At 36.0% G+C, this 14846-nt stretch overlaps 4 protein-coding genes across 4 annotated transcripts; 1 reads left to right on the top strand and 3 right to left on the bottom strand.

The window, feature by feature from the left end:
- Positions 1-679: 679 nt before the first annotated feature.
- On the bottom strand, positions 680-4558 carry LOC118437625 (centrosomal protein of 76 kDa-like). The gene is made up of 11 exons (XM_035856817.1): positions 4404-4558; positions 3842-4118; positions 3553-3762; positions 2848-3024; positions 2507-2753; positions 2241-2409; positions 2006-2162; positions 1776-1918; positions 1477-1674; positions 1177-1394; positions 680-907 (listed from the first exon to the last, which is right to left on the bottom strand). The coding sequence occupies exons 1-11, from the start codon at positions 4464-4466 to the stop codon at positions 772-774; spliced, it is 1995 nt and encodes a 664-aa protein (XP_035712710.1). The 5' UTR covers positions 4467-4558; the 3' UTR covers positions 680-771.
- A 476-nt stretch (positions 4559-5034) lies between these two features.
- On the bottom strand, positions 5035-7428 carry LOC118437592. Its single transcript, XM_035856772.1, has 6 exons — positions 7301-7428; positions 6158-7221; positions 5883-6069; positions 5582-5751; positions 5153-5481; positions 5035-5094 (listed from the first exon to the last, which is right to left on the bottom strand). The coding sequence occupies exons 1-6, from the start codon at positions 7426-7428 to the stop codon at positions 5035-5037; spliced, it is 1938 nt and encodes a 645-aa protein (XP_035712665.1).
- Positions 7429-7975: 547 nt separating this feature from the next.
- Positions 7976-9523, top strand: LOC110863512 (DNA-directed RNA polymerase II subunit RPB3). The gene is made up of 6 exons (XM_022112847.2): positions 7976-8188; positions 8280-8319; positions 8401-8532; positions 8614-8794; positions 8912-9118; positions 9207-9523. Exons 1-6 carry the CDS (start codon positions 8103-8105, stop codon positions 9383-9385), a joined length of 825 nt encoding a protein of 274 aa, XP_021968539.1. The 5' UTR covers positions 7976-8102; the 3' UTR covers positions 9386-9523.
- LOC110863511 lies at positions 9395-11364 on the bottom strand. Its single transcript, XM_022112845.2, has 7 exons — positions 11106-11364; positions 10868-11023; positions 10613-10792; positions 10143-10540; positions 10005-10071; positions 9797-9925; positions 9395-9720 (listed from the first exon to the last, which is right to left on the bottom strand). Exons 1-7 carry the CDS (start codon positions 11155-11157, stop codon positions 9554-9556), a joined length of 1149 nt encoding a protein of 382 aa, XP_021968537.1. The 5' UTR covers positions 11158-11364; the 3' UTR covers positions 9395-9553.
- Positions 11365-14846: the final 3482 nt, after the last annotated feature.

Below are 14846 nucleotides of genomic sequence, written 5' to 3'. Positions count from 1 at the left end.
ATATTTTTTAACAATTACTATTTTGTTGTTACAAATTAATCAGTTGTTTTGCGTAAATCCTTTGAGGCAGGCCATCTGCGAAACACACTTTGGAAGGCACTGTTTAAGGCAAATTGTTTACAACACTCTTAATTGTTTCCACTACTATTTAACATAATTTGAACATCATTGACTCACAAACAGCATATAAGTAAAATATAGTGTTTCCTGTTATTTCTTCACACTACTAGCGCAGTTATATTTTATTGCGATGGATAATTGTTACAAAATTCTATAAAATTACAAAGAGCGACATGAATAATTATAGACACATTCAAAAAGCCGTGGTTTTACAAAAACCGAAATGTTATTCAATGCAAAATAAGATGAGATGAAAAGTTGGGTTTTTGTGGCTGACTGACTCGCGCTGTTTCCCATCGTCTGCAATGTGTGAATTGTGAGTCACGGCCCCATGCTCAGTTTTTTTAAATATAAGAGAAAGTCACCTTTCTCCAACATTTTAATTTTACATGCTTTTTTAACCAGTTTTTTAGGACCAGTTCGTTTAAGCGAATTTAAGAAAGTATTAAATCATGCTAAACTCATAATACTTATAGAAAGAGAAGTTCATATATTTCATACAATAATTAAAATTATCGAATAGAAGAAGTACACACATAAATAGACGACCATTAACAATGTTTGGAAATGGAATGATAATTGTATTTGCAAAAATAATACTCCAAGCATAAAATATTTTTCATTTTATACTAATCCTGTTTTATCATAATTTTAAACTGCTAGAAATCTACAACCAATCATAATTCGTATTGAGACAACATTTTCTGGATATGGAAAAACTGACACTCTGATCATGTGTTGCACATCTTCCCCACGACAGTAGACTACTTCCTGACATTGCAGATCGCTGAAAAAGAAAGGAGCACAGGATTATTAGCAAGTGTGAATCGGAGACTAGCCTAATGTTACATGTATTCCATTCGTCTCACTAAACCCCTTTTTGAGATTTATTAGCTAAAGTTCCGTTATTACTGCAATAACGGAATGCAATTAGCTACTTTAGCTAATTATTTACGACAATATTGTCAAAATTGCAGATTTACCGACAATATTATTCTAAAACATAGGCTCTATTAAATTACGAAATAAATGTACATAATCAAAAATGTGTCTCACCCCATGCAACTATTAAACAGATTCTTGGCCGTGGTTGACCGAGAATGACAATGAAATCCTTTAAAGTTATAACCAGCAGGTAGAGATTTCATTATTACGTCTTCAAAGAAATTATTAAAGTTTGAACCACCAGTAGACCCTTGTAATTCATAGGTTGCCAATTGCTGCCCCATTAATTTAGACGTGATTGCATCCCACCGGGTAGATAGTTCTTGTTGCTAAAAAATTTGCAGGAGTAGAATTACGTGGACGATAGCCTATTATGTTGTGCAATAATGATATTAATTAAATTATACATACCATTCTGGCTTCCTGAATCAATTCTTGTATCCCTAACTCCAGACGTGCTGTTATCAGTTCGCAATCCACACGTGCGGGGAGCAAAACGAACCGGTGCTGAGATTGATATGGGAATTTTGCAATCCTTTTCGGGGACATTGATTTCCATTTGGCAGGATTTAAAATGTTCCAATCCACCAAGGACACCGAGTCAGCAGACTATAAATATGAGTTCGGTTTGATAAATTGTTGACAATTTGTGTTGTGAGTAAATATGTACAATCATTATCTTATGCTATACACATCGTAAGATATAGTACCTGAATGTTACAATGGAAAGATTCATTGTTTAACAAGCATCCAATATGACTGAATTTTTGCTGCATGCATGATTTTGAAACATTTAATTTAGTTTCATTATCATTTTCCGAATTGGTTAACGTTACGGGGGTGAAACGTTTGGCTATATGAATGTGCATAAGGGATATTATTTTGATTTGTTTATAATGAACAGAATTCTTTAAATATTTTAAAGTGCTTAACATCATACAGGTTTTTGGGTCCCAAAACAATGGGTTGAAGGAATTGTCAAGTGTCACTACCCAAGAGATTGGATTTGCATTCTTTTCCGACCCCAAAGCAACAAACGCGTTCAGTCCAAATCCTAATAACAGGCTGCAAAGTAGGATACTCAAGTCTTCAGAAGTCTAAAAATACCAATGACGCATATTATTTTCTGAATTAAAATAAACATGTTGCAACATTAAGATAGTATATTGGTGTACCCCACACTTCGAAGCGATTGTCAGTTCTAAGCTTTGCAGATTTCGGATTGAGTCATTGTTGCTTGAATTTTGCAAATTTGTAAGCAAGGACACAAACCAGGCTGCGTGGAATGGGGTGAGAAATACCCTATCGGCGTTGTAGGGAAATTGTAAGAATGTTGAGATAGGTCTGTAATAAATTATTTGGTTTATTACGACGAATTGGCGATAACTGACGATGACAACCCATCGTACATATCTATGTATGTATGTGCCACCAAACTCACCGTGATGCTAATCTCTCGTCAAATGCCGACAATTTGACATGACGAAAAATATGACCTGGCCGTATGCTGAGGAAATCATTCATCCACTGCTTTGAAAACGTTACAAAATTTCGAACCGACTCTTCATGAATCCCTCTCTCCAATTGTAACTGTGTCATCATTGTCTTTTCCAAAATTTGTTCCGATGGACATGGAAGTATGGTAATTCTCATATTCAGAAGGCCAACAGGTACATTATTTTCCGAACCTTTCATACAACAGTGGACATTGTCATGGTATGGAATACGTAGGAAGAGGCATATCAAATGCATTTATTTCTGTTATGCAGCATAATGACTCACCAACTCCAAACAACTCAAGACTGAAAGACTCAAAGCCGTTATCAGTGAGAAGAACTGAACGCCAATCATGCACATTGAAGGAAATGATGACACCTCCTGAGATGGGACGATTCTGGTCTTCACGAATAATCAGTATTCGTAAAGGTTCCTTAACTGTCAAGAGTTGGCCCACCCCGCCTGCAAAGCAATTTGATTAAAGCAATCGTCCATAAAAAATTGATCCAAATCTGCCCCCAGACCAAGACATATCTACATATTAAGTATATACATGTGTATGTAGCAAAATGTAATTTAGTTCTAATTATTATTTATTAATTAAGAATAATAATTTCTCAATAACAAAAACTCATTCCTATATCTTTCAAATTGGAAAGAAACGCTATCTTATTTTTGTCGCTTGTCAAATAGAGCCGTAAATCTGATTGCTCGTCAAAACAAACAAATTTGCATCTGTATATTCTATTGGGAAACGAGCGACCACCTAATCTTGTGAAGAACGAATGTGTGTACGTATGTATATTATTCATGTCTCGTGCTGGTGCACATGGCCACCTATTGTGCATCTCTAATTACAATTTATTTATTTCTCACGAATTTTGGAAATTGATATTTTGTATAACAGTATGATATTTTGTAGGAAATATGGCCTGAATATTATCACAATTACTTTAATAAGCATGCATCTTGACGAGAAAAGAAACTTACTTTCAAATTGACCAACATCGATGATAAATTCCTCTTGAAAACTTGGATTACTTCGACAGTCCACAGGCTTAGTTTTGAATCTTTGAGATTTGAAGAACAGGTGAAGAACAAATCTTTTAGATTTGCAGGTGGTTGAATTTTTCTCGTGAGATAAATGATCCAGAAAGGCTTTTCCTCCCAGTGTTTCAACTTTTAAATAATATCGCTTTCCTAAAACACATATTCAGGAACTCTTGACATAAAATGCGTGAAATCAAATAAATTTGACGCGTCTATTTCAAACACCTGCCTCTATCATCATCTGCATAATTATTTCCGAATTCATCATCATCAACTCTCCGATTTTCTAACGACTCATTTTCATCAATGGTGCCTAATTTGTCAAACTGACTTCTCGTTAATTCAGATTTTGCTGGTAGTTCATTATTGAAAGTTTCTAGCACTGAGCTCATCAATCCTCGACTGTAGACTTCTTGTAGGACTTCCCCCGGGTCGATATTCCTTGGGTCGTCTTTAGATGAACAAATGTTGTCAACCATTCTCTTGATCACTAGATTCATCCCACTCTGACACAAATAAAATAATATAGACAATACTTGGTTATGAGAAAAAAGTGAAATATTTGCATGAACAAGTGTGAGCAAGTCGCAAACAGCGAAGATCACAGATCACACTATGAGGAGAGGAATTCGTCTCAATTTTGTGTGGCAACAAGTGAGATCATGGTGAGCCCAACAACTTGTGCGTAAAAATCGTTTGAGATTTTTGGTTTTTGATACTTAATTCCACATTTTATAGAGTTCGGGAGAAATACCCCTCTATGAAAGAATATTACGTATATTTTACAGTACCTGTTTTAATTTGTCCTGAACTTTTTTGCGGAGTTCATCGGAAATTTCGTTGACAGCACTCATTTTATTGTATGAAATATGAAACAATGCACACTCTACCTCTACATATGCAGTTTTGGATATGAACTTGTGTGCAAGTTCTTAAATGGAATAAATTGAAAATTAAGGCACAGTACGAAGAGATCAGTTGCTGTTCGCAGTGAATGGGCAACAATGGATCGATGAATTATCGACCAGTGCTTGGAATGTTTTGTTGTGACAATCACTAAAAATATGAGTACTGAACCCACCGTATACTGAACTATGTACATCTCGCTGCTCCAGCAACCAAGTTGAAGCTGAGGGGATTTAATAAATTATGCAATAATGATCACTTAATTATTATTAATTATTACTACTAAATTATTTATTAAATTAAATTTTGTATAAATGCTCATTTGTATAAGGACTTCCACTTTAACGAGACTAGTTTAAATAATATTACTCGTTCTACTATATCAATGGATATCTACACTAACTCTATGATGCAATGCATGGTAGCCATATTTTATTTATTCGAGACTTTGTTTTGGTAGCTGGAAAGTAGTAGACTTTGCAGAGAAAGTTGAATCGTAATGGATGGTTCGTGTTGTTATCTTAGGAAAACCGGTAACTTGAGATCTGATTTTGTTCCAACGTCTCTTTTGTTTAACTACAATTTTGTGTCGTTTAAAAATTTCGATTAATAAAACTGCAGAGGACAGACATACTCCAAGACCAAGAATAAAGAAACCACCGTATAGATTTGCCAATTTCATGGGTTTGGGGCCAGTGTCATCGTTGTTCTGGTAGTTTGCATTGAGATTGAAAGTATCATCGGTTTCATTGGACGCTTGTGCAAAGGCTCGTGACACTTTTGCAAATGCCACTTGGTAATCGTAAAGATACTTGTCGGCCAAACCCATTTCGTGAATTCTATAACTCATTTCATCAAAATTCCGTTTCAGTGGGGAATGTTTTGCTACAGACCATGCCGATCCGACAGGAGGGGTCACAAAGTCAGAAACATGAAATTGTGTCTTAAGTTTCCAGTATCGCACTTTAATAAACAGGGAATTTTTACAATTTTGATTACTTTGCATACTGTTCATAATCTCTCTGACTATCAAGTCAATAATCCTTCTCCATTAAAAACTTACCTTCAATCATGAATTCTATGTACGCTTTGTATATGATGCAGGTAAACTTGGTGTGAAATGTTTTATCCAAACAAGAATATTTGTCGGTATAGATTTCCATCCTTTCTCCAATATTGCGTATGTACGCTAGAGGTGATTGTGTTATAAAGAGCAGAGCAATTCCTCCAAGCCTATCATTATTGATAGCAATAAGTAATGTGGTTATACAACTTGATTATAATTTGATTATCGCTAAATTCAAATTAAGCGACTAGAAATCAAGGCATATTATTTGTTTAAAATATCAATATTTCTCACTTACGATTTCATTCCCCAAGTATAATCGCTAATTGCAAGTTCTTGGAAAGAACTCGGTGGGGTTTCAATAGTTGGAGATATCAGAAAAGAAAACAGTTTTGAACGATAGGCGCAAGTAATAATTATGGCAAACATCATCCAAAAAGTTGCAATAAGTCTGGATGGCATTGTGTTATAGTCGATTGGAACGCCTGTAGAAGCAATTTAATGCGATTTGCTTTCACTTTAGGGATATCTTTAACTTGGGATTACTAGGCATAGGTTTGTTTGAGAGCTTACTTTGTTCCAAAAGTGATCCTACGGTCATATAGAATGCCAGAAATCCTGTCATAATTTCTGACTTAATTTGTTGCCACAAAAGTAATTTTGATTTCCATTTTTTTCGTGCAGGAACTTCCACAATCAGAGATCGGTTGTGCAGAAATTGATACACGCACAGTGTTAGCAATGTCGTTCCAATGAGTGCTAACCATGTGGATGTTTTAAAGGGGTAGAAAATTGATTGCCATTCCAAAAACGGAATAGGTTTTGTAGAGACCAGAACCAGAAATGCGTAAAAAACGGACACTGTGAAATCAGCAACATCTCGTCGCTCGTAAGCCACGGCCACAGTGAGACCAATATCGGCTCTACCATACAGAATTTCTCCCATGACGCCATTCCATGTCCCATTGGGTAGCCTGGACCCAGTTGATCCTCCCGGAACTGGGTACAAGTAGCAGGTGAAGTTGTATTTCCCCGCAATCCCGTAAAGGATGTGCTTCTGCTGACCCTGAATGTCGTTAATGTTTGGATTGGTTTTCGATGGGGTTATCAGAACTAGTGGCGGTGCTGGTGGAGCTGTGACCCTAAGGGTGTGACCTTGAAAGTTTTTGGTTACATCAGGGAAAATGTCACTTATTGCCACTATCTCGCTTGCCATTCTATACACTGCATTTTTCGTGGTGACAACGGCAGATTCCCCATTATTGCAGTAATAACAAAAGTGGTGAAAAGTCAATCCAATATTTTGTGATAAGTTTTCATCCAATTCAAAGAAATCCAGAGGGACAATATCCGGCCAGGCTCGATGTGGATAGCTTTTTAGTCTCGGGTCAAGCAGGAACTTTCTGACCTCTTCGAAACGGAGATACTCGTTGACAAAAATGTACGAGTCCTTTGCCCGTCTTTGTGACTCCGACGCCAAGAATATTTCGAGGATTCCACCATTGTTCTCGTCCCTTCCGTCCAGATGAACTTCATAAACTATGCATTGCTTGCCAAACTTGACGAGAGGGCTATGCTCGTGCGTGTATAATTGTTGAGTAGTGCTAGGGGACGCTAATTGCATGGCTGGTATTTGCCTAATTAATTAATTATGTATACATGTGTAATTGATAACTGCTAGTGAAATAAAACGACTCTAAAATCAACGTTTATTACCAGTTAAATGAAACATCCCTTGGAGTTTCTGGGTGAATCTGAATCCCATAACAATCAGAAAAGTGTAAATTGACAATCTTCTTAATAAATTCTGACAACTCGACATGCTTTCGAAGGTTTGTATTCATATTACATGCCGAATAGTCTCGAGAATTACAAATTGTAGCCGATATAATTTCTCCACAAAATAGTTTGAAAAAATACAGCACAAATACTTTACAATTATGTGTAAACTTCATTGTGGAATATCCTTTGTTACATTTCCGTAGACAACGGTATATGCGACAAAGAGATAAACGATAGGAATGAAGATTCACATTCAGGTGTCTATTTTATACCTTTCCAAATATGCAAGTATGTCGCGTGTACATAATTACTTGATTTTTAGATGAGGTGCATGTCAACGTCGCCGGGTATACATATCTATTTATAATAACTCGGTTATCAGTTACAATGTCCACCGAAAAATGCTGGAGACAATCAAATTCATAAAACATGAGTCTTGAGTGTCATGTCGCATGAATGTCGTTATTTGTATTACATCGGTGGTTAAATATAAGCATCTATTATCATTTTACCATGTTTTTTCTATTCTTTCTGGCGTTTCTTGGAAAATTGATTCATAGCCCAATACATACATAGGCGAGGCCTGTGCAGATGTCATAGAAAATCCAGCAGCGCGAGCTTGGCTTGTGCGGCGTAAAGGAGAATAAACGAATGTTGCATAAATTTTAATCGTAAAATTAAAAATTATTACAAGTTAAAATTTGACCCTCCAAAATAATTGGGCAGAACGTGAAATATGCCTTACGCTAATCAGCCGTCGGTCTTCATTCGGGAGTTAACCCAGGAAAATGTCAAATTCCACATTGAAGATACTGATCTCAGGTAAATTTCAAATTTAGCCAGGTAATTCGTAAGATAAAACCTGTGCACCTTTGAACATTGAAGGAGGTTAATATTATTTCATTGTTTTTAGTGTGGCGAACAGCATTCGCCGAGTTATGATTGCAGAAACGGTAAGGCACAAAAAAATTGACACGCTGGTTTACGTTCTGTTCTTAAAATATTTATGTATGGTTTGAACTTGTAATTTTTAGCCCACAATGGCAATTGATTGGGTTCAATTTGAGGCTAACTCTACAGTGTTGAGTGACGAATTTATTGCGCATCGAATTGGAATGATTCCATTGACCTCGGATGAAGTAATTGAAAATATGAGATATTCCAGGGTAAGTTATAATAAAGATAATTTCTAGAAATTATTTAATCAACTAATAATAGAATGACTAATAATCACGAGTGTATTACAGGAGTGTGACTGTGAAGATTTTTGTGTTCAGTGCAGCGTTGAGTTTGAATTGGATGTTAAATGTCAGGATGACCAGACACGTCACGTCACTTCCGCCGATTTAAAAACATCAGATCCACGAGTCGTTCCTATAACTTCAAAAGGGAGGGACGAGGAAGCTTCCGAATATGAGCAACAAGAAGGTATATTATTTTTATTGCAATATCTCGGGTTAATTCGTGTAACAAGTTTCATTTACACACCTAGGCCTTTAACAAGCTCCATTGACATGTACATGTATTTAAATGTGTAAATTACAGATATTCTGATTATAAAATTGCGGAAGGGACAAGAGCTTAAGTTGAAAGCTTATGCAAAGAAAGGGTTCGGCAAGGAACATGCCAAATGGAATCCTACAGCTGGAGTTTCATTTGAATACGACCCAGACAACGCACTCCGTCATACTTTGTATCCTAAGCCGGAAGAATGGCCCAAAAGTGAATACACGGAACTTGATGATGATAACCGTAAGCTAACTCTATAAAGTGCTTGTAATCCATAAAAGTTAAGAAATTCAAATAATATTTTTAATACTATTTTGTCAACTATGCTCAGATGAAGCTCCTTACAGTTGGGAGGCAAAGGCGAACAAATTCTTCTATAATGTCGAGGCTAGCGGAGCACTCAAGCCAGATAACATTGTTTTGATGGGGATTTCAGCTTTAAAAAAAAAGTTGTCGGATTTACAAACACAACTATCCACGGAAATGCACGGGGATATAATAGCCCACTAGTTTCTTATCTGTATCAAGTTTCTTTTAAATCTTTATTACAAAAATAACAAATTTGACGCTGGTTGGTATATATTTATGTCAGTTAAAGACAGAATAAATATTCTTAATTTTTATAGTTTAATAAAAACTTAAGTAAAAGTTAAATTTCATTCCAAATTATTATTCTTTTCATGATTCTTGATCCTTTTCATTATCTTGATGCTTTTGAGAAACAGGATTAAAATAGCGATTTCCAAACTTTTTACAGTCATTTTCCGTACAAACCCATACCCCGCGACGACATGAACAAATGTTGCAGTCCTTACTTTTGACGTCTTCCTCTGTCTGACATGACTCTGTATTTGGATGTTACAATATTATAATTTATGTTCGTAATACACGTTAGGAAATATCAATGTTTTTTGTCATTACCTTGGACAGTTTCAGGTTTTGGTGGAGCCGGAGTTGACGGACAAGTGAAATCTGAACAAGCCCAAGAATTCATGTGGCAAACGCATTGATTACATCCGATTGGTTTCGCTTCTCCTTCCATGCAATCCTCTATAAAGAAAATATCTTAATTCTGTTTTTTTTATCGTACATATATGTACCTCAAGTGAGAAAAGTTTAATTATCTAACCATCAATATTGGCATGTTCTTTAAGGGTCCCGACTGAGTTCAGAAATGTGTCCCCACTATAGCTTGCCTTTTTTTATAAAATAAAATACATGAGGGAAAATATTCACTTTATACATAGTTTCTTTAAATATGTTTTACTTTTTCTCGCAGTGTAAGTGCAATGCAGGACATTTTTGTGCATGCCCATTTTCCTATAGCACATACACATTGGTTGCAATCGACGGGTTTGGTTCTGCCGTCAATGCACTGGGAACTATCGACTTCGGAAATTATAAAAGTCGTAGTGGAATTTGCAGTTGATCCAGTTTCAAGATCCGTAGAATTTCCGACCTGTTGTACTTTTTGGGCAGCCGCAGCGGCATCCCCTTTAACAGAATGGTACTTGATAATGGCCCCCTTCCGCTTAGAGCTTCCCTTTTCAGTGGGTGGAAGTGGTCGCTCTGGTTCATTACATGCTCGTTTTGAGCAGAAATATTTTCCATCGCTGCAGACGCACGTGTTGCAAACCACTTTCATAACATCCCCCTCGGAACAGTCTGAATTGAAGATCCATTAAAGTTAAGTATTGGATATTCGGTGTACTTCGAAATAATTAGCTTTTACGTTACCATCAATGTCATCCATGTCGTCCCCGTACAAATCAGACTTTGGCATGGACTCTACATCAGGACTGCCCTTGATCCCAAAGGGCGAAATAGTTGTCCCATCGAGTTCATCGACATCAGGTTTCGGCTGCTCAAATGCAATGTGCGGAGCATTTTTTTGTTGTAACCGTTGCAAATCCTCATCTAGCATAGTCATGCATTATATGATTTGCAAGTTAAGTTAGCACAAATGTACTCAGTTAAGTGTTTCATAAGTACCCTTGACCACTGGAGTATCCAATCGAACTGGTTCTACTTCGTCAAATTCCAGAGATTCAGAATCAGTCACCCTTGGCTGGTCCTTGTAGAACTTCATCACCCCTTTCAGAGTTCGGGACGGGTCGTTGTGCAAGTTATCCTTTGATACGAATCGTCCTACCAATACATTGATGACAATCTTTTTATACCTTTATAATAAAGCATAATTTGTGGTTCAGAATTATTACAAATTATTTACCATATGCAAATGTTACGACGTTAACGATCAAAACTAATGCAATAAACTTCATATTGATTCGGAGCACTGTGAAACCCCACAAATAACAAATTAAAAAGGGCTGTTCCTTGTTACTCCCCCACTGTTGAGACGAAGCCTTCTAATCTGTTATGCAAAAGTATATATTGCAACAAGGCACTTGACCCTCGGTAGATGTAAACTACGAAATAGTGGTACATCCGCAGTTACCAGTTTTTCTGCATTCTAGGCGTCTCAGCACTGTTGTTGGATTCATTCAACTATTCGGTTATTTGATTCGACGACTTAAAGTTAAACCTGTTTCAAATGAACTACTTGAAAATCATCTTGATTGGACGAGGTATGATTTATTTACCATTATGCATCCTAAGATAAAAAATTGTGCCGTTGTTTTGTTAAATTGGCCTTCATGCTTAAAAATTACAACAAAATAGGTCTGAAATGCTTCTCGGACAAATCGGGCTATATTTGTCTCATTGTCCCATTTTGCCTCGTCAAGGAATCGTCTCACTTTGTTCTCTACTTTACATTTGCATCATTAATAATGTCACTTTCTGAGATGTGCTGCAAGTTAGCCGTGGCCGAGATGCAATTTAGCCGTAGCCGTGGCCGATGCAAGTTAGCCGTGGCCGTGGCCGAGATGCAAGACAGTCGTGGCCGAGCCGAACAATCTCACATCACCCCAAAAATTTGACTTTGCCCAAAAAATTTCATTTTACCCCAAAAATTTCACTTTACCCCAAAAATTTCATTTTACCCCAAAAATTTCATTTTACCCCAAAAATTTCACTTTACCCCAAAAATTTCACTTTACCCCAAAAATTTCATTTTACCCCAAAAATTTCACTTTACCCCAAAAATTTCATTTTACCCCAAAAATTTCATTTTACCCCAAAAATTTCATTTTACCCCAAAAATTTCATTTTACCCCCAAAATTACATTTTGACCCAAAAAATGAATTTACGTATGGCTGGATAATTAACAAGTTTGTTGTTACCAAGTAAAAACAAGTCATTGAAAACCAAGTTATACATTCAGGTTCATTTCCGATATGCCATCCCAACTAAATTACCAAATGATTTTTTTAATTGAATAAATTAAATGCGTATATAAACTTATTTTCAACAGGTTTATAAAAGTATTTAATGATATGATTTATGTAATAACCTAATTTATTAAAAAAAATATCTTCGGAAAACAACTGGAGGAAAGGATGCAAAGTGCATCAATAGTGCAGATTAGCAGAGATACAGAGCATTAAAATTTTTATAAAAAGTTTTCAAAATCATAGGGTTGCCATCCGATCGGATAGGATAGGATAGGATAAAAATTATTTTTATCCGATCGGATAAGTCCATTGTTCGGATAATCCGAGTCGGATAATTTCAGAAATATTATGTTAAAAACCTACTCCATGCAACTTTGCGGGGCCTTTTAAGATAGCATTAATACCACCTTGGTAGTTAATGGCAACACATTTGGATGGGAAAGACCCCCACCGGCCAACTACTTGGCCGATCATGTCCATCTCCGAACTCATCCTTACTTTTGACCCGAAGATGAAGTGTACAAAATTTTAAGTCGATAGCTTTTGTTTAAAGAGAGTTATCGTGCGCACAGACGGACGCACAGACGGACGGACAGACAGACATCTGGGTAAATCTATAAGGCCATCTTAAAAGGCCTAAAACATGTTTTTTAGAAATATTATATTATGTCGGATATCCTACGGATATCGGATAGGATAATCAAAGTAATTAGCAAAATAAATACAAAAATTTTAAATAATGCCAACAATTGTCGGGAATTCAATCTTTGCTCTCTTAAAATTATGGTGCACCGACCACTGAACTAATAAGGGAACTGTGGGAATTAGAAATGATACATATGTATGTATTTGACAGATGTCTTTCTGTAAGTCTCCACTTTTCTTTATTAGTTTGAATATGTATGATATGCAGTATGTAATCAGTTCAATTTATCACAATGTCAATATTCAAATTAAGTACTTTAAAGCATTCACAGAGCTAGATTGATTCTCTAAGCAATGGGAAAATAACCTTATATATTACCACAAAGGGAACCGTTTTGTGGCTGGCATGGTATAACCGAATAGCAAGAAATTTTTCTCGAAATTGTGGAAATAAATTTTTACCAGAGTTTGGAAACAATTATTATCGTTGCAGCAGAGCCAAATATAATTTGGGTATAATATGTTACCCTCCTTGCGAGTGTGAATTATCTATTCACTGCCGAATGCCTTAAAAATTTCGCATTAGTTATCTTTTAACCACAAATTCCATTCAAACATAATTTTTCAATAAGGCCGGCGACGACTTATCCACCTACCACGACCACAATGTCAATAACCTTCTATTTTCCACCTGATTCATTTTCATTGTTTTACTAAGAGAATGAAATTCTAATAATTTTACATCTACTAACTTTACTAAGATTTGCCTGGAATTACTTAAATATATTCAAGGATTTAAATGAAATACAATTGTAGGTGGAATACATATTTACTTTACTCTCGCACATACAACGTGTCCAAATTACACTTAACTCGTCATTTTTAAATTATCCGATATCCATCGGATATCCGACGGACAACATCGGATAATCCGAGTCGGATAATTTGAAAAAATTATCCTATCCGACGGATATCCGAATCGTATTGTTCCTTATCCTATCCGACAATATCTGATACTATCCGATCGGATAGGATAATCTCGGATAAAAACGGCAACCCTACAAAATCATGCAAAAAGGTTCCGCTCCAATTCAAAATTTTTGGAACTCAATTGCTTTCTCGGTTTAGAATTGAACGTGGACAACAAACAATTACTTCATACTTCTACATTTTCCTCTAAACTTCTTTCTGTTTTGACTCTATGAGTAAATTAGGAGTATTAAACTCTGAAATTTCATGCACAAATTGTTGTTCAATCGATTCTATTCAATGTCTACACTGAACTAAATTTCGTGTTTTACTCCAGTTAGCAGAATTTGGTGAATGAACTGAGATGCAAGAATACACTCGATATTTTAAAGTATTAAAAACGGTGGCAACTTGCAGGGAGAAACTTGTAAAACAGATCAAGAAAAGAACTAGAAGTGTTGCTGCTATGATAAAATGTGGGAAATGTTACAATTTGATTCAATTTTGATGATTTGGAAAATGTATTTCCAATTGTTAAGATCGCCAATCACAAAAATCTGCTACATTGTATTTTCTTCTTCAGATTTCGCATTAAATTCCACCAAAAGACTGCACCTACTTCCAAGCTGATTATTTTTATTATTATTATATTGAACGTTTCCGAAAGCTTAGATTATTTGGATTTAGTCAGCGCCAGAATTTCTCAATTGGTCGCAGTTGAGAAACATTTGATGGGTTTTCATTCTTTGGTACAAATTCAATTTTTTGTAGGTACTCCGTGACCTATTTGGCTAATGGGACGTTGCGAGGTCAGGTCAAAACAAAACTTTATCCTTTCATGATATTTGCTAACACAAAAAATACGAGGTGGTCGCTCTATTTCGTGCGTTGTTAAATTAACCAACGAATTCCAATCCCCCTTGAATGCATGATTTAAGATAAACATCTCGGTTGATAGTGCCTTCCAAAATGACTGGATCTGAAACATAACCAGTGCTAGAGATGCATTGCCAAATTAAATAGTTTTGGGGGAATTTGTCCTAGGAATATTTTTAACCAA

This window comes from Folsomia candida, unplaced genomic scaffold (genome assembly GCF_002217175.1).
Source record: "Folsomia candida strain VU population unplaced genomic scaffold, ASM221717v1 Fcan01_Sc001, whole genome shotgun sequence".
Taxonomy (NCBI): domain Eukaryota; kingdom Metazoa; phylum Arthropoda; class Collembola; order Entomobryomorpha; family Isotomidae; genus Folsomia; species Folsomia candida.
This window is presented reverse-complemented; position numbering and strand designations above follow the sequence as displayed.